Source organism: Alligator sinensis, unplaced genomic scaffold (assembly GCF_000455745.1).
Source record: "Alligator sinensis unplaced genomic scaffold, ASM45574v1 scaffold1241_1, whole genome shotgun sequence".
Lineage (NCBI taxonomy): Eukaryota > Metazoa > Chordata > Crocodylia > Alligatoridae > Alligator > Alligator sinensis.
In genome coordinates, this window is record NW_005842202.1 from 578,352 (window position 1) to 603,461 (window position 25,110).

Sequence of the window (25,110 nt, forward strand, 5' to 3'; positions counted from 1 at the left end):
GCTGACAGCTGAAGGACAGAGAGAGATTTCATAGATTTCATAGACATTAGGGCTGGAAGGGACCTTGCAAGATTATCAGGTCCAGCCCCCTGCCTAAGGGGCAGGAAACTCAGCTGGGGTCAGATGGCCCCAGCAAGGTGATGGGAAAATGGTCAGAGAAACGTATAGACAAGTCCCCTCCTAGGCAGCTGGGAAATTTGTGGTCTTAGCATTTGACTTCTGTGTAAAATGCACACTGCGCCTATAACTTCATCCTTCACAGATCTTGCAGAGCCTGAGCTGGTACCTGAGCCTCTGCCAACAGCAGCACCATTATAGACCGAGCACACTTCACAGGCCACTCATTTATTCTCCCAGGACCAAATGGCAGCTTGGCTGGGGGACTCTAAAGGCAGCTGTCACCCCAGCCTAGCCATTACTGCCCTCTTCTTGCCCCGTCTTCTGGCTTTGGAGGCATGGACTCTCCTCCAAGCTGGGCATTGTAAATCAAGGGTTAGCTATGTCCCTGTGCGAGATGGCTGTTTAGGGAGCTGATTGCAGACAGGTGGGTTTAGAAGTCTACACAGTTACAGTCAGTCCAACCACAGGGCACAGACAGGACTATCCGGGCAGTGATTTGAAGGACCTGACCCAGGGGATTGCATGGTGCCGGCACTTACTGGCTAACATTTTGGAGCCAAATGTTGTAGCTGGTGACAGTCATGCAGAGCCTGTGTTTTCTGAAAGGCTATATGGTATAAAGGAAGGGAGAACAACATCTAGCAGCCTTGATTTATTAAGAATCTGACTCCTTAAATAGGTGCCCCTTGTTTGAAAAAAGTTATTTACAGAGCTGAGAGAGAGTTTAAATCAAGCTCGTGAAAAACCCAGAGAGTGTGTCTGGGGTGGGGAATGGCAGGGTATAACGGTTGCCTGAGCTGTTTCCCTCAAATGGTTTAGATGGCTTGAGTTTATCATAGGGCTTCGTTTTTGGTATAGAAAACAGTTTTTCCAGTTCTGACTAATGTTTCAGCAAGACTCGAGAGTGACCTTCTTTCCATATCCCAGAAAGTCAGCAAAAAACTGCCCTCCCAGAAATTTCAGTTCTTTAATAATGGCAGTCTTCTGTTTCACGCAGGGATGAAGACTCTGGTTGTTCTTTTTTGTTTCTGACCTGATTCACCCTTTTGCTTTTGTATCAAGATCTTTGATGCATGCTTTGTGATTTTCACAGCTCATCTATTATAACTGTCTCCTTGTCTATGCCCAGATGCCTCCTTTCCCAAATACAGTACTACCATCACAGGCCTTTTAGGGAAGGAGTTAAGATGGATCCTGGGCCCCAAGTTGCTTTGCAAATAAATATGTACCTTGGGCAGGTTTTGAGTGATCAGCCCACCTGGGCATCCTGGCTTCCTTCCTGGCCACAGTCCTACTTATGCATGTTTTGTTCCCTGGAGGCTGTCCCAGACTTCATCTCTGTGCTGGACAGCCTGAACCACATCCAGACATCTTCTCCTCTTCAGTAAGATGGTACTTTCTGCTTCTCTATGGGGCCGCATCACAACAGAAACAGCAAATCTCCAACTGGAGGAGCACCGGGCGGAAGATGAGAGAGACCATCTGACTGAGATAATGTCCGAAGGCCTGGAAAGGATGCACGGCTGTAAACACGTTGCATCCTGATGCAATTAGGCTGGCCTCTGTGCTTTGTTGCTGCAGGGATTTGATTCAGTGCTCTGAGCAAACTGAATACTGAATGCCTTTCATAGTGAAGTCAGCATGAGGGCAATGGACACACAGCATTTACTGCTGACCTTCCTGGACTTATTCTCTTAGGGTGAATGCCCAAACTCAGCCAGGGCATTGTATGTGGGACCCTGAAAGAGGTCACAATCAAGGCAGAACTAGCACGTCCAGGCACAGCGACCAGCTTGTAACACATAGTGTTTTGTTTGCTGCCAGCCAGACACGGCCGACTGCCTTCTGATCTGGCACGGGGAGGGCTGAGCCCTCGGCAGCAGATGACGGGTCATACTGAATTGATGAAAATGGCACTGAAGCCTCATAGGAGACCTCACAGTAGAAGGTCTGCTTTTTCCCTCCCAGCTTACACATGCCAGGTACAACCCTTTATAGCTGCCATGCCCCAGCCTGAGGCAGAGCCCAGACCAGCAGGAGGGGGTCTTAGTGCTGCTGTTGCTGTTGTGTTTTCCTGTCTTTCGTGTACTTGCTGTTACTGCGTTGGGAAGAGACAGGACCACGTGATGAGCAGCAGGCTCTGCCATCCTGGCCTCTCTTGCTCCTTTACCATCAAGCTCCATCTGACCTACAGCCTTTGACTTTTGATGTCTGTTATTAATGGTTACTATAATATCCCCGGCAATACCGGCCCCTTTAGTTGTGCCTGCATCCAAGGGCTCCATGCGCTTCAGCATGTCGAGAACAAATTTCCCCTGTTTCAGATGAACTAAAATGGGGAACGGATAAGTGACTTAACCACCATCAAATACCCTTCGGTATTATAGCCCTAACTCCCAGTCCCTTTTGCTAACCTCAGGCTAATTTCTGGCTTCCTCACATGTAGCTAAACACTATTATGTAAATATTAACACGAAGGGGCTGTGGGTTAGGAGGGAGTTTCCCTGCCTTGGGAATGTAATGAAGCACGGGGCTGAAGGCCAGAAGGGAAGCCAACAGCACGTCTGTTGTGAGAGCGCTTTCAGAGACTTTATGCAGCCTTTCTATTCTGTTCCCCTTCTCTTCTTATCAGTCAGTGTTGATAACCCGACCGTTACCCTTCTTGTTCAAGCCTATAACCTGGTTACAAACGTTGGTGCCTTGCTCTGTCTTGCTCTGTGCACACAGGCCCTATCCAGTATCTTGCCACTCTTTCCTATATAACACTTCGATGACCTAGCTCTGCTCTTTTGTTAAATAACTGTTATTCTTTCCACATCTACTTCATCTCCCGTCTTGCTCCAGGACCCTGCAAGGGTTGTCCCATGACTGGGCAGGTCTGAGCCACATTTCCAGCTTCGGGGAACTTTCTAAATAAAGGAACAAAAAAACAAATCCAAGGGTATCATACAGGTGAGGCCATGCTGTTGTTGCTGTTGTATTAACAGGAGACCTTTGAGAGTTTCCAGCTGTGAACCCCGGCTAAAAGGAGCCACAGTTTAGGACAGAAAATAGTCACCGGAGCCTCTTCCTTTCAGCTCTCTCCCTGCCACAAAAGGTCTTTTGGGGACATCCACAATGACTTTAATATGTGACAGAAAAGCTGCCAGTGGGCTTGGCCCAGGCTATCCCAGGTAAGGGAGTAGCTTTCCACGTTGCAGAGCTCGGGTAAAGCAGACCTTCTTTTGGAACGCAAAGCCGCGTTAATATAAATAAGATTAAGCTTAACCCCACTGCAATCCTCATCATCTGTGCTCTTTATAGTAAAGCTTGGGCTCAGGGCGCTGTGGTATTCCTTGAAAAACTTGTTCAGAGAGAAAGCCTTGATTGAGGCAGGGAGCTAGGACCTGGTCCTGCCCCAGGAAGCCCCGGATCTGGTGGGGTGGACGCTCAGAGCAAACTGCAAGGAAGCGGCAAAGGGCTGGAAAACCACCGGTTCAGGGAAGGATTCATGTGAAGGCAGAGGCTGAGATGGTCAGAGCAACGGCGGTTACTCCTCAAAACATCCTCAGATGCAGCCAGGAGCCACACCTGATAATAAACCGGCGGGGGGAAGCTCCAGGGATTTGTGAAATCCTGTGCTGCTGTTCAGAAGCTTCTGTAGTGAGCGGTGTAACGGTGTCACAGGAATCGGTGTAATAGGGCCCGGGGGAGCATCCTCTTGAACTGGCAGGACAAAGGTTCAACACGAGAGCGAGTAGGGTATGAGCGGCTGGCAGAGCGAGGGGCCCGAGCAAGCTGGGAAGCATATGGGGTTCTCTCGTCTAAGCCCCTTCGCCACCTCCACCAGGTCTGGACCGTACATCCCTGTCCCAGGTCTGGGCTCCCCCGTCCGGCTGCTCTGTTCCAGGCGGGAGGCTCCTTTCTCTTATCCCTCTGTGCTGCAGCGATCACGGCTTGGAGCGGGTCCCCATGTGGCTACATGCAGACCATCATAGGCTGAATCATAGATTTCATAGATTTCATAGACCTCGGAGGATCATCGAGTCCAGCCCCCTGCCCCAGGGGCAGGAAGTCAGCTGGGGTCATAGGATCCCAGCAAGATAAGCATCCAAATGTGTCTTGAAGACATTCAACGTGGGTGCTTGAACCGCCTCCGGCGGCAGTCTATTCCAAACCTTGGGGGCTCGGACAGTGAAGAAGTTCTTCGTTATGTCCAGCCTGAAACGGTTGTGGAGGAGTTTGTGACCGTTCGATCTTGTCATCCCTTGGGGTGCTCTGGTGAACAGACGTTCCCCCAGATCCTGGTGAGCACCCCAGATAAACTTATAGGTGGCCATCAGATCACCCCTGAGCCTGTGCTTTTCCAGGCTGAAGAGCCCCAGGGCTCTCAGCCTCTCATCATAAAGTCTGTTTTCCTGACCTCTGATCGTGCGCGTGACTCTCCTCTGGACTCTCTCAAGCTTCTCCACATCCTTTTTGAATTGTGGAGCCCAAAACTGGACGCAGTACTCCAGCTGCGGCCTCACCAAGGCCAAGTACAAGGGGAGAATGACGTCCCGGGATTTGCTTGAGAAGCATCTATGGATGCAAGCCAGCGTTTTGGTCGCTTTACTAGCTGCCGCATCGCATTGCAGGCTCATGTTCATCTTGTGGTCAATGATGACCCCCAAGTCTCTTTCTTCCATAGTGCTACATTTCCTGAGCCTGTCCAGGTTAGCCTGGATCGCCCTCCTGTCTTCAGGTGTGGATGCTTTACCCCAGAGTTTGGTGTTGTCGGCAAACTTGGCCAGTCCGCTTCTGACACCAATGTCCACATCATTGATGAAGATGTTAAACAGTGTAGACCCTAGGACAGAGCCCTGGGGGACCCCACTGGTGACCGTGCACCATGACAATAGGCTCCCACCGACCACCACCCTTTGGGTCCTGCTGTGGAGCCAATTCCCCAGCCAGTGGATCCTGGTGAGGTCGAGGCCGCACTTAGCCAGTTTAGCCAAGAGTTGATCATGGGATACTAGATCGAAGGCTTTTTTAAAATCAATTGAATTGAAGTTGAATCGATTAAATCTTCGCAGGTTCCTCTAAGCTGCGTAGGTTGAACTGATAATGAAGTGAACCGACGTTCACTTTTGAATTTGGAAAGGCAGACAGATACCTGCGGCGGCCCAGGCCGGATGGCTACTGCCAAGGGCACCCGAATGCAGCTGAGCGGAGTCCATCCCAGCGCTCGTCCCCAACTCCCCGCAGGGTGGGAGGGAGGCAGGCTCTGCAGCCTGGGGTCCAGCTGGCCTGGGCATCACCCTGCTGTGCCTTGCTGGTTCCCACCTGAGCCCTGGCACCCGTGCAGAGAGGGAATCCCTGCTCCCACCCTCAGCACAGTGCAGGGAAACAGTCCCTCCAGTCTGGGCATCAGCCCACATGGATGGACCCCCCTGCCCCGGGCAGGGTTCCCCAAGCCCTGCGGCAAGTGTAGAAGGGGCATCCCCCCTCCCACCTTCAGCACGGTCCGGTGCAGGGTGGGGGGAGCACTGAACAACTGTGAGTTAACTTGAGTCGGGAAGGGATCTGGGACAGAAGTTCAATGGACCAATTGAACCTAAATCAGTTAAGTTTGATACTGCATTCATCCGGGTCGATCTTAAACTGGTTTTGGCCATTTTGAAACCGGTTTGTGTGCACTGAACTTCTATTCTGCTGCAGGTTTCAACTGGTTTCTGATCGCTTGAACTGGTTAAGCGTAATGTCTGTCCCTAGCCGTATGGGCTACGGACAGACATTCAGAAAGCCCGAGGTGGGATCAGTCTAAGTCAGGGGCAGGCAATTATTTCAGGTGGAGGGCCGCTTACTGAGTTTTGGCAAGCCATTGAGGGCTGCATGACAGGCAGCCAGGGGCAACTAAATATTAATTTTCTAAAAATTTTAGGGGCCCCACAGGCCAGATAGAATGGCTGGCAGCCTGCATCCGGCCCGCGGGCCACATTTTGCCCACCCCTGGTCTAAGTTAAATGGTTTTCTGTAAGCAGTGTAGTTTAGATCAGTGTGAGTAAAAATGGTCCCTGCCCTAAGCCTGTAGTCTAATTAAGGCATGATAATAGAAGCAGCTGCAGGAAATAATCATCAGGAATGGGGAAGAGGAGATGAAGAAAATGACTCTTTGATCCTTCCAGCCTCGCCCTCCTTCCAGGCCAGGGATGTCTTGCCCTGTATCATGGCTTTCTCTTTTGGGCCCCTGAGTTTCTTCTGCTCAGGTCTGTGTTTCTCAGGGGATGCAGCACGGGAAGTGCAATCTAGGAGCATGAACATTTCCCTGTGCCGCCTCTCCTTTACATCAACAGGGCTCTTTGAAGAGGTTGTAATAGGGGCCGTTGTCTGCTACCTAGGAGGTGCCAAGGAAGTGCTGGTCAGGGACAGACAGTGAGTGATTCAGAGGCAGCCAGCTGGTGAGTAATGGAAGAAGGGCGGTAAGACATGGAGACCTGGATGCTGTTCAGCGAGCACAAGGCTAAAATAGAAGAGAAAACGCCCGAACGTGGTGGCGATTGACTTAAAGCAGCTAAATTTAGTGACGGGGAATTTTGACTTGGTGAGGCTGCTGGGCCCTGTTCCCAGCTAGACTAGTGAGTGGTGCGGGGTGATTGTGATTCCCCAGAACGAAGAGAACAGTGGGTAATTTTAGACCTTACCGATCCTATGCACAGATGAAGACATAATTAGCACTGTGAAGAAATCTTCCCCAGGGAGAGGAGGAGGCTGGGAAGAGGGGAAACATTGCAATTTCCAGCTTCCCTTTTATTGTGCAGAGCTGTTTGGAGACTTCAGATATCAAAACTAATCTTGGCTAATTATTCCAGGTGTCTTCTGCCCTCTTGGCATGTAGGGATTTTCATCCACACTGTAACAAGGCGGGGGGGAAATGATCCCGCAGCTAATGGGACAAGGACACCTGACTAATTACATTAAGAATTCCCTGGGAGAGAAGTCATCAGAAAGAGGAAGTAAACATAACAGATGCGAGAGGAATTTTAATGCACCCGTTGTCTTTCCAACAGTCACAGGCACTATCTGTGATGATGGCCGCGGCACCCCTTGGTGTGCTGTCAGCTAGTGCAACCGGTGTGTCTCTGCATTAACCTGATGGCTCATCTAGTTTGGGTGGGCTGCTGAGCTTTCGATCGCCGTGGTATGACACCGTGAAACATCTGCCTGCCTGCCGGTCAGGATTTCTAGCACGGTGTTGAAGCACAGCTAATAATTTGGGGTAACTGAATTCTTGGGTGCCTTGTATCAGGCCTGGTGGGTATGATTTTCAGAAGTGCTAAGGACCTGCCGTACTGTTTGGCTTTTGTGGGATCTGCACACGGTTGGGGGGCTCTGAGAACCGGGCCCAAGGTCTCTCAGTTTGGGTACTTCAGAAGGAGTGCGCACAAAATCAGAGTTGTCTGGTGGAAATGTTGGTTGATTGCTATATAGAAGAGGTAATATCATATTAAACGCATCTCTCCTGCTTCTTAGAATCAGCAGTATTGCGTTATGGATAGAGTCATCAGAGCCGGCTGTTTTTCTGTGGTTGCCGGTTTATGCATCACATTAAAACTTAAAAGCTCTCCAAACAAATTTCTGAACTCCTGAAAGGGCCCTAAATTGATGGAGACTCTAGATCGTCTCTAACCTCTCTTAAATCCGGGGCTTCGGAAAGATGCAAGTTCACATTGTTATAGCGGATTTCGTGGTCTAGTCCAGAATTTGGGCCAGGTGAAACTCTTTGAACTTTAAGACTGGAACGGAGACAGAAGCAGGATGTTGCTGTAGATGCTGGGGGGATCCAGGAGATGTTTTTTTATTGTCCTGAAAAGTCTCCTGCTGTGGAGCTGCATTTGTCCTCCTTGCAGAACACCAGAAAAACGTGGTCTCCTTCTACCATTTGTTACAATACGCCCAAAGGACACTGTCCACCTTAAACACCGTCCCGATATGGGGTGCGGTGCCGTTCCTGCTCGTTCTGCTGCTGTGCATTACTGCAGCCCTCTGCAATTCTGGAGTAGGCTGGACTCGAAAAGCAATGTGGCACCTGTGTTGACTTGATGTATTTTTGCAGGCACTGATTTACTAAACTGATTTTGTGGCTTCAAATCCAGGCTCGGATGGCCTGGGCCCCCCCCCTTGCAGAGGCAGGGCTCCATAGGAACGATCTCTTCCAGCATCACTTTCCATGCCATTTAACCAGGAGATGCAGAGTAGGTGGATTGAAGGGGGCGATGAAGCAAAACAATTTGTTTTTTCTCAGCAGCTTAAACATCGTTATGGTTTCTGCCACGCGGCTTGCATCTTCATCCCTCTGCGTATTTAACACCGCTCTGCCATTTTTAGGTCATTAAACTTTCATGTCTGTTATTTTCTTGGTAAGTTCAGTCACCTGCTCATCTCAGCTGCCAGAAATGACAGCCAGCTCCTTGGGACTTTAGTGCTGCAGAAATCAGAATCTCTCCGGAGTGCTGCTCTAAAGTCATTAATACTTAGAGTTTTTTGGACGCATAATAAGTCAATGATGAACAAACTGTCTGTTTGAAATGGTGAAGGAAAGTCGTATGCCATGAACGGCAAAAAAAAATACTAAGCCTGCTAATTAAATGAAAGTCTGCAGCATTGTAGCAGCAACTGCTGTGAAATCCTCCTTTTGTGATGGTGACATCCCTATTCCTCGGCCACAAAGAAGTCATCTTTTTGAAGGGGATCATTTAACGTGCAAATTCACAGGGTTTTAGAAGCAATTTTCTAATAACAGTACCAATCGTGTCACCCTTTTATGAAATAGTAAAATTTAAAATCACTGAAAATGCCTACCAAAAATAGTAAATTTTTTATCTTCTTCACAGAGGATGGGGAAAAAAAAAAGAAAAGAAAATGTTCAGGTTGTATTTGATATAAAAACATTTCTTTTGTGTGAGACTATAGGGGCTTATCTAGAGTCTGTAGTCACCTATACAATTTATTATAAAAAGACCATCTTTCTCTACCTGTTTTTGGAACATTTTGCAGAATTTAGTAGAGAATTATACTTCTGCTGTAGATTCCTGGAGGATAGAAGGGATAGGAAGAAATCATAATGGTCAGCTATATTGGTTTTGGAAGTCATTTCTCTACAACCCCACTCCATTTTCATACAGCCGTATTGAATTCTGTAGGATTTTTCCATAAGGGAGCTGACACTTGTTTCAGGGGGTAACAGATGTCCCTGCAAACAAAGATATTTCTTTTCTACCCTTCCAATAATCACTTGAATAAATGAAAGCGTCACTGAACCTTTATGGAATAGAAAGTTTGAATTCTGGTCTGTCCTCGAAATGAGGCATTGGTTTGTGGCTGGGTGACGTGACGTTTCAGGCCCTTGGATGTCTATGTAATATAGGACTCGCAGGAATTGACTCATCCTGGACACTTTAGCAGAGCGTCATTGCCACTGTTGGCTTGCAGATCAGTGCTGGATCATCCTCCTGTGTGAATGGTAGTGATGAGGGCTATGCAGATGGCTATGTTTGTGCGCCCATTCAGTAGAAAGTGGGTGATATCTGAAACTGGCCAAGCGCAATGAATGCATCCTTGCACTTCTCCGCTAATTTATCCCGAGGAGCAGCATTCCTACAGCACAGGCCTCAAAGCAGGAAGGAAAACGTCTGCTCCACGGAACCAGCATCATTTCCATGCCCTCCCCATGGTCCAGGCTTCCCGGTCAGCACAGCCACTGGTGTTGTTGGAAACAAACTGCGCCTGCCCCTGCCAGGCTGGCCTATCGTAGACTGCTGAGTGAAGAAAACTAATTGAACACAAGTGTCTGGGCACTTTTCTAGCAGGCAAGCCTAGTGTCGTTGGGCTGAAGTTGGATTTCCCTTGTCAGGACGATTATAAGCAGCGCTGTGATCAGAATGTGACTTTGCAGCAGGCTGCGGAAGCGTAAACTGTGACTGACACTGCCCAGATAATGTGGGATGGAGACTTAAAACCCGCCGCGTCGGCAGAATAATGGGAAGCTTAGTGAAAAGGGACGTAATCCCATCAAGGGATCGATTTGATTACACCCCATGTGCTGCACAAGCCCTCATCCCTCGGGAAGTCCGGGTTCACCCGGGCTGCTTTGAGACATTGATGTGCCCCCCTGGGAGGCACAAATGAAATGGTGGAGCCCGTCCATAGGCACACGGGTCTGCTTTGGCATGTCAGCCTCCGATGCCAGATGGCTCGTGCTGGAGACCAGAAGCCAGCTCCCCCCCGATCTTTCCTCTCGAGTTGTCATGTACGCCCATGCAGTGACAGTGTTGAATGTCCCCTGTCAGCATTATCGGGTTCTCCACCTGGTTTGTCTCCCTTTGTGCAGGGGTAAGGTGCCAGGCAGGCTCCAGGCTATTTACCGTAATGAAACCGTCCCCAACTGGCAGGGATAGTGCCAGCTTCATGCCTAGGTGTGCTGGTGAGCTCCAGCCCTCGCCTGCAGCTTGGTTGGGAGGCGAATAACTCCAAACTGTGCCGTGGTTTTGAGATGTTAACTGCTGGGCATTAGGTACCGGCCTGAAACCCCTTTGCACTAGGGTTCTGAATAAGGATGCGGTTGTGTCAAAAGCCAGGGGTGTGCGACACCCCCCCAAAAAGAGCAATGCTTTACAAACAGTTTGTTTTGTTTTCCATTTACAGCAGCAGCTTCAAGCTTATGTGGCCTGGGTGAATTCCCAGCTGAAGAAGAAGCCGTCAATAAAGCCGGTGCAGGATCTAAGGCAGGATCTCCGAGATGGGGTCATCCTTGCCTCCCTCATCGAGATTGTAGGTCAGTAACCCTAATGGGCAGTATTCCCCCTTTGGCAGCTTCGGGGCATTAAAGGGAGGAGGCTAAGTTTCACCTGGGTCTGTTTGTGTGCCGGTCAGATCTCTTGGAGATAGCCGAGCAAGCACCCCTTAGCGTGTTAGAGCCAGGTAGTCTCATTTAAGAGGAAGGAAAATCATGGATCATAAAGGCATGCCTTCCATCAAACTCCTGTGCAGTTTCTCATGCTAAACTTTGGATAGCAACCCAATGCCAGGCCCTGTGGACACCTCTGAGGACTGCAGTCACTTTACTGCGTGACAGCAGTTGCAAAACCTGCTACAGTGGCCATAGGAATGGCCCCGAGGCTGTGCTGAGCTATTTCAAGGAACCTGTGAAAGGATTTCCCCTATTGATGAATGGCATCTGGGACCCGTAATTGTGTGTGGGCTAAGGTGGGACTAGATTGAGGCTGCTTAACCTCACTTGTTGGCTGTCTGTGTATCAACCTGTGTCCTGCTGACTTGTGTCTCAGGCTGCTGCTGAAAGCATTGCCTGGAGTTCAGCTGTATGTGTTAATAGATGAGATTCCTGGAGGAATTCGTCTCTGCGCTGGGATCCAGGTATTCATGAGAAGGAAATAGTACAGCTGAACAGACATGGGCCTGGAGGATGCAGCTGTTCCTCTCCGAGACTGTGCAGTGTAGCATATCTGCATGGAGAGGGCATAGCGTGGATGGCACCATGTACTTTCTGCTCAGTTATTGCTGTTATTAGATACCTAAAGGAACAGGGAGAAGCACCTGCACTTAAGGTGCAGGTACAAGTCATGTGTAGGGCTCCTTTGCTGTCCCCTGGGAACAGCCCTTGCACCTGTAAACCTCGCTGTCGCAGCACCAAGCAGTTCTGTTCCTCCCTGTAATCACGCTGTTTTGTTTCATCAGCTGGTGAGAAGCTGAGTGGCATTCAGGTCAATCCTACCAGCCCACAAGAAATGCGGGGCAATGTGGAGAAAGTCTTGCAGTTCGTGGCATCAAAAAAGATCCGCATGCACCAAACCTCGGCGAAAGGTAAATGCCCTTTGGTGGTGGGCGCAGTATGATCCCTGGCTGCGCATGCAAGAGCCAGATCTCCTGAAGTTTGGCATCATCCTGATATGTGTCCAGGTCAGATTATTCTGTTTCTGCAGTCCAGAAGTGTGTTTAGTTTTGGGCTGGATGGCACTAAATTCTTGGCTGCTTCAGGAACAGACTGCAGCAGACAGGAGCAGTCCAGGAGAAGAAATTGCTCATTGAGCAATCAGAGGGCCAAACAAATGGTATCATGAGAACATGGATTTTTTGGATTAGGAATCAATGCTTCATCGAAAGAACATAAACCCCCCTGGCCTCTTTCCATGCTGAGAATGGGAGAATCCCTTTTCCCTGTAGTCTGCACACTCTGTGCCCCAACATTTTCTGTATGGAGAGCAACTGGATGCGTGGTGGGAAAGAGACACAAGGTGCAAAGCCACATGTTCTGTGTCTCCTACTGCGGCATTGTTTAGTCAAGCACATCACGTGGCTGGAGGGAAACAGTCCCCTCTTCTTGCGAGTTGCTGACTGTACTGGAAGAGGATGCTGTTTGCTTGCCCTGCGGCACTGGCCGAAGTGCAGCATACAGTGACTCATTCTGGAAACTGGGAACTCATGACCTTTCTTGCTGTTATCAGGAGGAAAGGAGCACAGTCCTTCGGGTTGCAGGCGTCAGCCGAACAGGCTCTGTTTATCCAGAGTGTATAGTAAGAGCTCTGTACTGCCAGCATTGCTGCCAGAAGCCTGGAGGCTAGCTTGTACCATTTCATACAAAATTGTTCATAACAGTAAAAACTTGTAAGTAAGCATTGCAAGCAAATATATCGATGTATCCAGGCCAGTAGGGCTCTTAGAACCAGTTTAACTCAGTAATCTGAATTCAGGCGTAGAAATAAGGTTCTTGTACCCATGATGGCAGAGATGGGGATTTATGGGCAGTGAAGCATTGAAAATCCAGTGTTTGGCGGGACACAAACAAGAGTGAATCCCAGGCCTGGAGTGCCCCCTCTGCACAGACATGCCCCACCCTGTACCTGTCCAGTTCTAGTCTCCTGCAGCCGTTCTCATGATCAGGAGCAGCCATCTGGCACGAGCCCTTTGTTAAATGGTATGTAGGGCAGCTGAGAACGGACGTGTTACAAAACAATGTGCCAACCCTAATGCAGAGAATGAGGTGTGGGCACAGGACTCGGGACCGCAAAACCCCCCTGTTCCAGCCACACTCCAACATCAGCTCACCCTGTGACTTGAAATGAGTCACCGGCTCCTCTGCGCATCAGAGTCCTGCTTCTATTAAAGGTTGTTAATATATGCTCAAGAGATCTGGGTGTAGATAGTGATGCCTCCAGCTACGGAGGAAGCCACACTGTACCAATAGACCATACTGGTTTGTCATAAAGGATCGGTTATTTCCATTTCTCAGCCCCTTAAAGCAAAAACAACCCAACCCTCAGGCATCCAGACCCTTCCCCCACAAAGCTGTGGCTTTGAATTTTCACAGCTGCTTCAGAAGGCTCAGTATTTGCAATCCAGGCTCCAGTATTTTGGGTGGATATTGAAATACCCAAGTTGACTTTGAAAAAAATCCTAGCCTAGGGTGAAACATAGCCTAGGGTCTTTACTGTGAGTCCCAAAGACCGACAGATTTGGACTATATTGTGCTCTGGGCAAAGATACGTAAGTTAAGGGGTATTTGAGTTGATTAGTTAATACTTGCAAAGTGTCGTGAATACTTTAAAGTGCTAGGCATTCTTCTTAGTCTAGAGCTACGTTACTGCTCAGCTCCTTCCTCGTCCCTGCTAAAAATGCCAGGGGGGAACTACATGGGCTAGTGAGAGTTATCACTAGCGCAGTGGTGATCTTCAGTGCTGGGTGTGCCTTTCCAGTGCTGCTTCCGTCATTGTTGTGGTGTCACAAACAGGCTGGACTGCTTGAATATGAGACGGCTCGAGTGCGCACACAGCTGTTTAATTTCTGTCCTGTAGATGGCACTCGCTGATCCTTCTTCAAGCTCCGCTGCTTTGTACAGAACTAATATCCCCAAGCGTTAGAACGGTAACTCGGTCCTGTTTGCACAGCTCCTCTTTATTGGCGGATGCCTGTTGGGTTTAATTACACTCACACTCGTTGGTCAGCCTGGTACCCGCTGGGCCTCCTATTAATGACGTGGCCTCCGGGTTTGGTGGCATTTTGCAGATATCATCGATGGGAACCTGAAATCCATCATGAGGCTGATCCTGGCCTTAGCGGCTCATTTCAAACCTGGCTCGGGGAGAGCGGTCAATCAGAGCCCGTCCGGCGTGGCGGGGAAGAACCCGTCAGCATCGTCAGCCAGTCACAGGCCTCATTCAGCTGCTGCCATGGCCCAAGGGGCAGTGGCTGCTCTGGCAGATGTTCGCCAGGATGTCTCACGCTCTGGACGTGATGTTTTCCGGCACAGACAGAGGTAATAAGCTACTCTCACCTAGTCTCATTAGCACGCACTGCGAGTCTTGATGTGAGACTCAGCTGTACAAGAAGAGTACAAGCCTGTGTGCCTCCAGAAGCCAGCCCGCTCTGTGCGGTAGTCCTGCAGAAGGAGCCTACCTACTCTGCAGAGCCATGCTGAGCCAGCACACACATCCAGCTATGTCTTCCCTGCCAGAAAAGGTGTTTCTTCCTGGACTACCCAAAGTGCGTGAGCTGTCCTGCTGTCCTCTGGAGTGGCCACGTGGAAGCTTGCACTGTCATTTTGCAGCCAGATGAGCTAGAGGAGCTCCCCAAAAGGGCAGGGGTAGGGAGCTCTGCTAGCTACCTTGCTGCAAAAGCTGTAGGTGCCTTGTCTCTGCTTGGGATTTTACAGCAAGTAAACACCCATGTCTTTGGTATCTCACTTTACAATGAAAAGCACCTCTATGTCCACGAGGACAGAGCGATACCTCCTTCCCTTGAGCCCAGTGCCACAACACAGCACCAGGAGGCATGGCCCTGTGGATGAAACATAAAACAAGGGTCCTGCTCGTTGGTGTTAGCTGAAGATGCGAGGGCAGCGTTTGCAGGAGTCAGGGTGCTAACTCCCCTCTCTGAGTCCATTCTGCCTCCCTACAGTTTTGTTGCCTTTCGACCATTTTGCTTCCTGTCACAGCTGTCGTACAGTCTTGCTGGATGCTGTCCATCAGCTTCTGCCTCCTACATTGTAGGGGTTGCCCTAGTGAAAATGAAAGGAAACGATCTATGTGCGGATGGAGTGTGTAATTCTGAACGTGCTTCTGAGCCTTCAAAGGGTGCTATGTAGATTACAATGATGGCAGTGATAATAAAAATAGTAATGACATTTAAACTGAAGCCAGTTGATGGTTTATTGTGATTTTCATTTGCACTCCTAAAGGTCATTTGCCCTCATTAGTTTGGCTCTGGGGAGTCACCAAGACTCAGTTCTGAAATGAGGTTGAAAATTACAGGTTTTGTTGAAAAGTCAAATATTAGAGCTTTTCTTCCAAGGGCCCCTGGGCCAAATCTCTCTCTTTAAGAAAGCCAGCCCTTACTTTATTAGCTGAAGCTGTCCTTTCCCCAGCCCCCTCCCTGCCTCACCAAAGCTATCGTCGGTCACTGCTATTTGGAGGTGTTTACTACGTGCCCCCTTCTTCCTTTCCCTGCCATGTTGCAGGCAGATGGGCAGCATTTTCTTATCCCATGTCAAGCTTTGAGGGTAGGAATTAGATTGCTTCTCTTCTGGGAAAGGCAGTAGATTTGCTGCCAACGCCTATTTCCCTTCATTTCACCAGCTCCCCTTCTGCCCTCCCAAAGCCCCCAAATGCACCTTGTTAGGTTCTGAGCAGAAATTAAATATGTGGGTGGGGGGTCTCTTTCCCATCTCCCCTTGAGGCTGTCATTTATTCTGTGTTTTTTTATCTTCAGAAACAGCAGTCTAGATGAAGAAATTGAGAATCCCTACTGGAGTGTCCGAGCACTGGTGCAGCAGTACGAAGGACATCACGGCGTGCCCTCCGAGTCCCGCTCCTCCAGGTAACAGATATGCTCATGGCAGAGACGAGCCCCCTCACAGCTCAGTGCCAGGTGGGGACCACCTCTGCCTGTCTCATAGATGTGGCCCTGGCAAGTTTTGAGAGTAAAGAAGGTTTCACCTGCCTGGATTTTCCCAGGTTTTCCACCCACTGATGCCTTCTGTCTGTGTAAGAGATGGTCAGGAGAAAGGGGCTCTGACTACTAAACCCAGCAAGCCTGATGTCCTGGGAAGGGACCAGTGGTAATAGAAACGAGCACCAGATAAATGCGTTATTCTGTGATTCAGACCTTGCAGACTCTGAGAGAGCTGGGATCTACAGCTGTGCTCACTGCCATTGTGCTCTCATCCATCACCTTTAATTGTCTTTAGCTTTATAGCTATCCAATTATCCCCCACCCCCAAGCCTCCTGGACCTTCAGGTTCAATCAGGTTCAATATTTAATCATTTTCTGAAGAGTTCTCAGCACTCTTCTGGAGATCAGTAGAGGCGGAGTTCGTTGTGGTCTTTACAGCAAGTGGCTTTGCCATCTAAAGCGGGAGTTGAGTCCTGAGAAATGCACATGATCTGCTATAAATAGCTTTCAGATTTGCCTGGAAGCTGGCTACAACTCGCAAGGTATGTGATGTTGAGTAGGGCTGTTCTCTGCTTGGCAACCTGGAAGGAAACGAGTCTGGGAGGAAATGGTGCAGCTCCCTGTGCTGAGGTCTGAACACATTTACCCTAAAGCTGCAATGAGTATGTGTTGGAGCAGGGAGCTTCAGCAACAAGCACTAGCGAGAACAAATGACTTTACTGTTTCATGTGCACAACTGACTCACGCTCACCTCAGAGCCCTGTTCTTAATCTATGGATGAGGACCTGGCTTTGTCAGGGGCCTACTCATTCATAGCCCATGACTCTGAGCCATGCATGCTCCACTGAGCCTCCTAGTAGGACTTTACCACTGGTGGGAGAGAGCTGACCACATGCATCTGGGTCTGCACTGGGGCATGAGGCTGTGCCCAGCAATAAGGCTTAGAAACAAAGCTATATCCTTGAGCACGTACATTCAGATTTTCTCCCAGTGGTGCTCTAGTCCATGCTGGTTTGTCTGCCTGAGTCATGCCCAGGACATTCCCCTGCAACACCTTCAGATGCCCCTTCCCTGCCCCTTACGCCAAGTGGCTGTGGAGACCTGGTAGAGGAGGTGATGAGTTTTCTTAGAACAGACCTCCATCCACAGAACACGTCTCCTCACAAGGGGTTTCTCCCCTGGTCTTCTCTGGACACTTTTAAGGCCACATTGCACCTCTGTAGCATGAAGTGGCAACTGTGAACCTGTGACTGGCTCCATCCCCTTGTGATCCAGGGACATGCAGAGAGAGACCAGTAGCGCTGGCCTCGAGTGTCTTTGGGACTTTGGTGGCCAAACCTTTCTGTAGGTGAAACATAAAGCCACGGTCCTGACTGCGTGCGCACGTTTCACAGGAGCTGAGGTGTTAATCCTTTGCATCCTGGACAGATTATAGTTTGGGAAGAGATTTTGCCTCCCTCTGTTGTCTCTGCAGTTTGATGTAGCTAGGTTATTGTTCCCCTGCTGTCCTACACGTCTGCTGCAGAGCTGCTGGGTGCCCCACGGTGGCTGCATTTTCGTAATGAGTGAATTGATTTCTGTACATACTTCGCAAAGTGCTTTGTGATGCTTCGCCATGCAAGCTCTACTAGCATAAAGTGAGGGATATTGCTACCAGGAAGCGATGTCACTGAGCACCTCATACATTAGGTAAGATCAGCAATTATTTTCTGGACAATTTATACAAACAGAACTGAAGACCAGAATGCGTGTCATGTTAATTGGGTTGCGTTTGAATGAAATTCATTGCTTTGATGATAAGCGTGCATTTGAAATGTTTTAAATAATTTCATTTCCAGAGATAGACTAGCAGAGGTGCGGTGGGTCAGGACTGAAGCACAACAGCTGATCAGCTTGTAGGCACTTGGCTGGATAGCAGGGACTGCAGCCTGCTGGGGCTGAAGTGTGGCAGCTGATCAGAGCCGGAAGAGCAGGCGTTGCTGCTGTTCAGGAGAGCAGCGCCTTTCCTGAAGTGCATGGGAGTCCAGGGCTGGAATGGCACGGGGGCACTTTGGATCAGGATGGACGTGCTTTGGCCTACGACTGACGAGCTGAAGGTGCCTGACATCAGAATTGAGGGGCATTGGCACAATCTGTGCCGTGGAAAGACCTGCTCTTCAAATAGGTTACTGAATGCCAACTTTTCCCTGGTTGAATTAAAGACCTTTGACCTGTCCAGGCTCATTTGGGTTCTTTTCCCTCTGCCTTGCCGCCTACATGTCTGTGCCTATGGATCAGTGGCAGGAGAGCACCCATAGCATTTGCAGGGTACCCAGCATGTGTGTTTCCTCATCCTGCAGACCGAGGGGCAGCAAGAGCCCCTGGCAGCTCAATGGGAACCGATGTGATATTGTATCAAGCTGGAGCTAAAACATGTTTTAATTAAAGCCAGGTATAGGCTGGGAGGTATAATTAGATTTCAGTCAAAATGCCTGGAGGACAGACCCTTCCCTGTCCACGACCATGGCTGCATGCACACGAACACGATGGTCAGATACCACGTGGCATGCATCAGCAGCCAGGCCCCGGGGACAGACAGAGAGGGGAGGGTGAGGGGTAGGCTTCTGTCAATGTTGTCAAAGGGCAAAGCCATGGCGTTGAAGGCTGTGCAAGGGAGCAGACATGGTAATGCTATTGATTTTTGCATGGAAGGACCCAGCTGGGGAACAGATCCCGGCTGCCAGGCAGAGGGCTGCTTTTCTGTAGCCTCCAGCAGTGCCAGATACAGAACTTGTTGTCTGTGAGCAGGGAGGGGGCAGATTGAGGGTATTGTGGAAGAAGGCATCTGATGCCACTAGCCAAAGGCACAGCGACTGCAGACACAAAGGTTGGCTGGTTAATTGCAGCAGCAGTTGCCAAGTCAGGAAGGATTTATTCATAGCAGGACTCATCAGAAATCAGGAGAAACTTGTTCCTGTGATAAGACACCAGCCTCTGCCTGGTGTCTTCAGAGAGAGAAAACTCAGCTCTGTTTTGAGGCCAGCTATGAGAGGAGCGCTCTCGAAAGTGTGTGGGACAGGCAGTGCTGCCTGGGTGATGTCAGGCTGCGGTGGTGTTGGCAAGTGCCAAGAACAGCCCTTGGCTGCATCCTTCCTCCAGCACATTGCATGTGAAGCAGGGCTGTTTTCTAAGAAAGCAGGGAGCTGGAAGCTTGTTTGTTCCCATTTCTGGGTTCTCTTCCAGGGTCTGGACAGCAGCTAAGTTATAGGCTGGTTCGCTAGAGGCGGATTCCCTGTGGTATCTTGGGCAAGTCGCCACCCTTTTCCGCTCCGGTGCCCCCAATTTGTGAAACGGGGAGAACGATCCCAGCTTGCCTCGTGGCGGGGTTGTGAGCCTGAACTCATCAGCATTAGTGAAGTGCTTTGAGATGGTCAGGTGGAAGGTGACGGAGACAGGTAGAGCATCGCCGCTCGTGCTGCCTTGTTCAGTCTCAGGCTCTCCTTCCAGGACTCAGTGTCACCCTGCCTCATGCGATCGTGCTGGAGACAGGGTCCCTTTGTTGCTGCAGAGCCATCAGCCTGTTTGCTTATGAGGTGAAGTCTTATTTGGAAAAGTGGAAGCGGTGGCAGACAAAGCGAGGGGCCGGCTGTGCTCCTGCTACAGGTGACGCTGCCTGGGGTGCTGTGCCACCAGCCGCTTGGATGAAAGCACCACCGCAAAACCAGATGCCAGCTTCCTCTGTCCAGAGGAAGCAATGTGAGCATGTGTGGCTGAGAGCTGCCTGCAAAGATCACCTTGCATTATTGAATAGGAAAGGGGATGTGTTTTGTAATGGGAAGACCATCCCCTCCCCTCTCGTCCTGCTGCAGCCTGTCCCAGGGTAGCGTCCCCTGCCTACCATCAGCGTGTGCTGCATTCGTTTCCCCACGGAGCCAGCACGCTTTCCCCGTCTCAGTGTTTCCAGGAAGGAACGTTCCAAGAAGAAAAAGCAGTGGAAATGATTCACGGAGAACTTGCCAAAATCCTACCGATTCCCAGGCCGCAGAGCCCCTCATCCATCCCTCCTCCCATCTCCTCCCTTCCCACCAGCCTTCCCTCCCCCACCCTGAGCTAGACAGCACAGAGAATAGACTCTGCCTTGCACAGCCTGTGTGACAGCAGGAGGGAGAGGGAGCTGGAGACCGCGAGGAAGGAAGCCACACGCAGGACCGGGAAACACTGCGCACTGCTGACGGAGAGGCTCTGAGGCTGGAGGAGCAGAGAGCCGACGGGTCCGGGAACAGCCATCCCCAGCTGGCACCGGGTCTCTGCAGCAGGTGCTGGGAGAATGGGATGAGAAACGCAACTTGCAATCCTGAGCAAGGCTTTGGCGATGAGCGCAGCTGAGGCAGGCAGCAGAACAACATGCAGCGGCGGGAGACGGACAACCTGCATGGAAACCCAGCTGAACCGAGACCCCGGCTCCAGCCGTCTCTTGCTCCGGAGTCGAATGCACGCGTGCCGGCTGCCCGTTCAGCATCGGGTGCCTCCTCGCAGAGCCCCTGAGCCTTTCCTCTTGTGAATCTCCGGGCTCACATGAGGGAGCGCGGCTGGCAGAGATCTCTCCATTAGTTTGACAGGAGTCGGCATCCTCAGCACTGGACTCCAAGCATGTGAAGGGATCGAGGCATGCCTGTGGCCGGGACCCGCAGAATTTGGAGGCGTCCTGGGAAACGGACTCTGTGAGGCGAAAGGTTAAAGTGGGATCATGGGAGGGAAGCAGGTCAAATGGTGAGCGATTGTGTTGCCGTTGTCATTTGGCACAGCAGGGCCGGGGAGTTTGTTAACACCGTCAAGGGATTGGGGCTCATTACAGCGGCTGTTTCCCTAAGCCCTGGCTGTGTGCAGGATCCCGAAGCAGGGATTCGTCAAGGCACGGTTTTTAGCTAAGCTGCCGCGCGGCGCTAGGAAGAATGCTGAGTAGTTTTCTGCAGCATAAACCTTGCCTTGATCGATTTGTGCATGCTGTCGTAATGAATGGTGGCGTATCCTTTTAGAGCAGAAATCAAACCCAGGCACGTCCGTCCGTGGCGATTTCCCACGCTAACCACTTTGGGAATTGGGGCAAAAATCGCAGGAATTTCTCCAGCTGCAGCCAGTTGGTGGAACCGGGGAAAGGGGTGGCTTTTAGCCTGTGCTGAGGAGCCGTCCACATGGGGCTCAGCGGCTCGCTCGCTCCCGGCGTGGTTTGATAGGCTGTCACTGGAGGGGTGACACTTGAACCCAAGAGACGGAAATGTATTCCTGACCCAAAAAGACCTGACTCTCTTAGATGCAGCCAAGCTGCCTGGAAATGGGAATGGAAATGTCTGTAGGAAAACCCAAACGGCTGTTGTTAAAACCCCATGGCAGATGCTGCGGGCAATCTCAAATGCTGCCTTGGCTGTGTTAGATCTACCCAAACCTTTGCTTTGGGCAGCGGATCAGGTTCAGGGAGGAGCAGCCCAGGCAGAAACGTGCCATGTTCTGTGTCCTGCTCTTTGCCACGTGGCCCATCCTTTCCCCATGCTGCCTCCCTAGGACTGCCCCATGTTCCTCTCTGCTTCCTTCTTGCTGGGTAGACATCCTCCGAAGCAACAGATGCTCACGTAGTTTTCCGCGGCTGCTTCCTCCTGTGGTTCCCCCCCTGGGCAGAAACAACCCGCAGATCCGTCCCTGGTGACCACAGAGGGATGGTGGCTTGCCTGGGGAGCATTCGGGGCTTCAGCTGAGCATGTGCAGAGGGAACATCAGTGACTGCTCCTTAAAGAAAGGCAGCACTGCTGGGTGCGTTAGGGCAGTCAGTCCGGCTCCATGTGCCTCTGATTTCCATGCCCTCCCTTGTCTCTTCCCATTACCCGTGTCCTCAGCACCCCACCCTCCGTGCACTGGACTCGTGGCACTATTCTCTGTTTTTCTGCCCTGAGCTCACTTCAGCTTCCACGGTTTGTTATTAATGAAGAGCCCCGTATAAGAGTAATCTCATGGGGAGCACTGCAGTGAGATTTGCCTTCCTTAAGGTAAACCTCTGGGCACAGCCAGGTTGCTTGGGTCCCTTGAAGAGGTCTGCAGACAGTGCAAGCGGAAAAAATGCTGCAGCTGCCTGTATCATCCTAGTCAAAAATGGTTACTCTCTTCACTTAGTGACTCACACTCATTTTTTTTTTCCTTGCTGCAGTGGAGGCCTGTTTAGTTGAATAACATAAAACAGATTGCTGATGGGGGATAGTCTTGCAGTGGCCCTTGGGGGCAGACTAGATGTGAGCTGCTAACAGGTCATTTCCATCTCTCTTTCTGGGAGTCTTTGATTTTATTAGTGATGCACATGGCCCTGAGCTGAGGCCTTCCAGCTGTGGGAGCTAATCAGCAGCGCTGGGAAGATCGGGAAGGCAAGCTGGAGAAGCGCCTTTTCTTTCTGTAAATCTCTTCTGTTGTTTTCCCTTTTTTGTTCTCTCCCGCTTTTGTGTCTGTCCTGGGGAGAATGAAAAATTAACTCCTGCTCACACTCGTGAGGATTAGTGCTCGGAGACGTTGGAGGTACATTAAATGGGTCAGTGAGCTTCAGATACCTTTGCTGTTGTCCGGGTGATGGATTTGGGAAGAATTTCTGAAAAGAGCTGGAGAGGTTGGACCGCACAATCAGCTGAGACTATTGCACTAGAAGTATGTAGCTACTTTCTAGGCACTTTAAAGGAAGCTCACGAGTTGCTGTGTCTGTGCTCAGACAGGTTTCTGGTTATTACAGATGTCCAACCATTGGGATTTCAAACGCATTCCCCATGCTAGATTTGTGCTCTTTAAGAAGGGTGAGAGACAAAGAAAGCTGGGTTACCGCGAATGACTTTTGCAGCACAAGAAGACAGACAATACGTACTGTTTGTGAGCAGAGCTGCAGTCTGAAGTATTGTCTGGAATTAGCTCCCTGACTTTGGGGTCTGTGTTAATCCTGCAGAGGTTATGGCTCTCATTTCCATGCTCTTCCACTGCAGGAAGAGTGAAAAGACTAATTGCTTCAGCAGCGCTTTTGTCAGCTGCTGGCATTCAAGGAGACTGGCCTGAAAAGTTACAAGCCCCGTCTGGCCTGCTAATGAATTCATTGGCATGTGGGCGACGCTCAGCACGAGCAGACTTTTCACACGTTCACTCCTTATTGCAGACAGGGATGAGCTTGCCCCTCTTCCCCTGCCTTGTTCACCGTTGGCACCAGATATAACCATTTCTCTTCTTCTCTGCAGTCTCACATCGCCCAGCCCTCTCCATAGCTCCAAGAGTGAGTCCATTGCAACCCAGTCAGAGGAGAAGGCAGGCTTTGTGATTATCCAAGCTGAAGAAACAGAAACCAAAACAGGTAGATCACAGGGGATCCGTTTCATCCTTCCTGACGGGTTAAGTGGCATGGATTAGTTCCCATGCAAGGTGAATGCTAACGTCATCTGTACATCAACCTGTTGTACAGCAAGGTCCAGAATTCCCAGGGAAATACTGAATCCACCTGCACTTGCCATACACAGAAGGCGGAAACTGAGCCTGTGTTAGCGGTGGCCTGGATTTGTGCGGCTGGAGCACAAAACTGCCTCAAGCCATGCCCAGTGGGTTTTGCAGGGCATGGGATGGCTGCATGAACATTGCCTGTTGTTACTGATATAAATCACCTCGTGTTCACCAGGCCCGTGTCCCCAAACCTGGTTTTGTTTCATTTCAGTCTCGAAAGGAATCGCCTGCTATCGGAGGGGGACTTCAGTTGTATGTTGATTCACAGCCTGTGGGAAATGGTTTCAGTGAAGCTTGTGGCCTTACTTTCCTTCCCTGAGCGTGGTATAGCAGGGTCTCTTTCCAATCATCCTCCACCCCCCAGGCTGGAGGACAGGAAAGCCTTCATGGCCCCGGCCAGGAACGCCTTTCCTCATTGCTCTTTATCCCCAAACATTGTATTGTTAAGTGTTTGAGGTGCTGCGGTACCTGGCAGCCTGTGATGTGTCGCTGTTGTTCTCCCCAGGCACACGGCAGAGTGTTTTTGTCACCTGGCTAGAGATCCAGTTGCATCTTTGATTAAGTATGCAGCATGCCTACAAGGATAGCTAGCCCTCATCTTAGCATCACTCCTTAGGTATTAAATCTAAATTCTCGCAGCCCCCCAGAGCTATGCCATTAGCTCGCATAGGCTATCTCGTCTGTGAAGGTTTTATGGGTTTTTTTGTTATGTTCTAGTTAAAAAAAAAATCCCATTGATTCCTTAATTTAAAATCCAGGCCAGGGATGAGCTGCAGGGATGCATCTGAATACAAATGAAAGAACATCAGGAAAGCAAGGAGAGGCATTTTGGGATCAGGTGTGGAGTCAGATGTGTAGTAATCAGTAAAATGCAGGTTAATGGCTCTCTGGAATGTGCTTTCATTCCTGCGTGGATGTTTTGGAGGCCGCATAGCAGGAGACCAATGCCTAGATACCACAGCGATGGATGTGTGGATGGACATTCAGGCAGTGTAAAGAACTGACTCACTGGAAATGTCTCTGTAGGAAAAGGTTTCACACAGCAAATTACTACGGACCCGGTTTTGTGAATGTTCTGCTGAGCAGCAGCCGGCTCCCGAAGTAGCCCCATTAGTTTTGTAGAGTAAATTACTTTGCAGCCTGGGTAAGGCTGCCAGAGCCAGGCCGTGCATAATTGGCAGAGCACAGGTGCTCCTGTCTGGAGCGTGTTAGCTTATTCAGGAATGGGTCAGAAAGGCTCCTAATGAACTTGCCTTGTGTGCATTTCTCAACCAGAGTGCGAGGCATCAGTATGGGTAAAAGTGGCGTATTCTCCCTGCCGGCACCTGGAGTGTTTCGGTGTGTGGACCAGAACCAGCATTTCTGTGAAAACCCAGGTGTTAGCAACCAGATAGAAAGTGTCTTAATAGCAAGAAGTGCTGAGACGATGGACAAGCCTCCATCGGAGGTCCCGAGGGCCTGACCCAAAGCCCAGGAGGATCTTTGTATTGACGTTAGTGGGTTTAAGCTCAGATGGTCAGGGCTTGTTGAAGGAGATGCCTCCTCCTACACTAGGAGATCTCAGACTCCCCCAGTCCC

The 25,110-nt window shown here is 50.3% G+C and overlaps 1 protein-coding gene across 5 annotated transcripts in view; it reads left to right on the forward strand.

Moving 5' to 3' along the window:
* Positions 1-25,110, forward strand: part of DIXDC1 (DIX domain containing 1) — a 55,534-nt gene that overhangs the window by 12,647 nt on the left and 17,777 nt on the right. For 2 of the 5 annotated variants that reach the window (XM_014521326.2, XM_025207644.1), the window contains exons 2-6: positions 10,786-10,915; positions 11,836-11,961; positions 14,161-14,410; positions 15,862-15,969; positions 23,277-23,389. In XM_014521326.2, the coding sequence (XP_014376812.1) occupies positions 10,786-10,915; positions 11,836-11,961; positions 14,161-14,410; positions 15,862-15,969; positions 23,277-23,389 (727 nt within the window). Of the gene's footprint in view, positions 1-10,785; positions 10,916-11,835; positions 11,962-14,160; positions 14,411-15,861; positions 15,970-20,189; positions 20,794-23,276; positions 23,390-25,110 lie in introns of those variants that run through there. The other 3 variants (XM_025207645.1, XM_025207647.1, XM_025207646.1) reach the window with 3 other exon arrangements.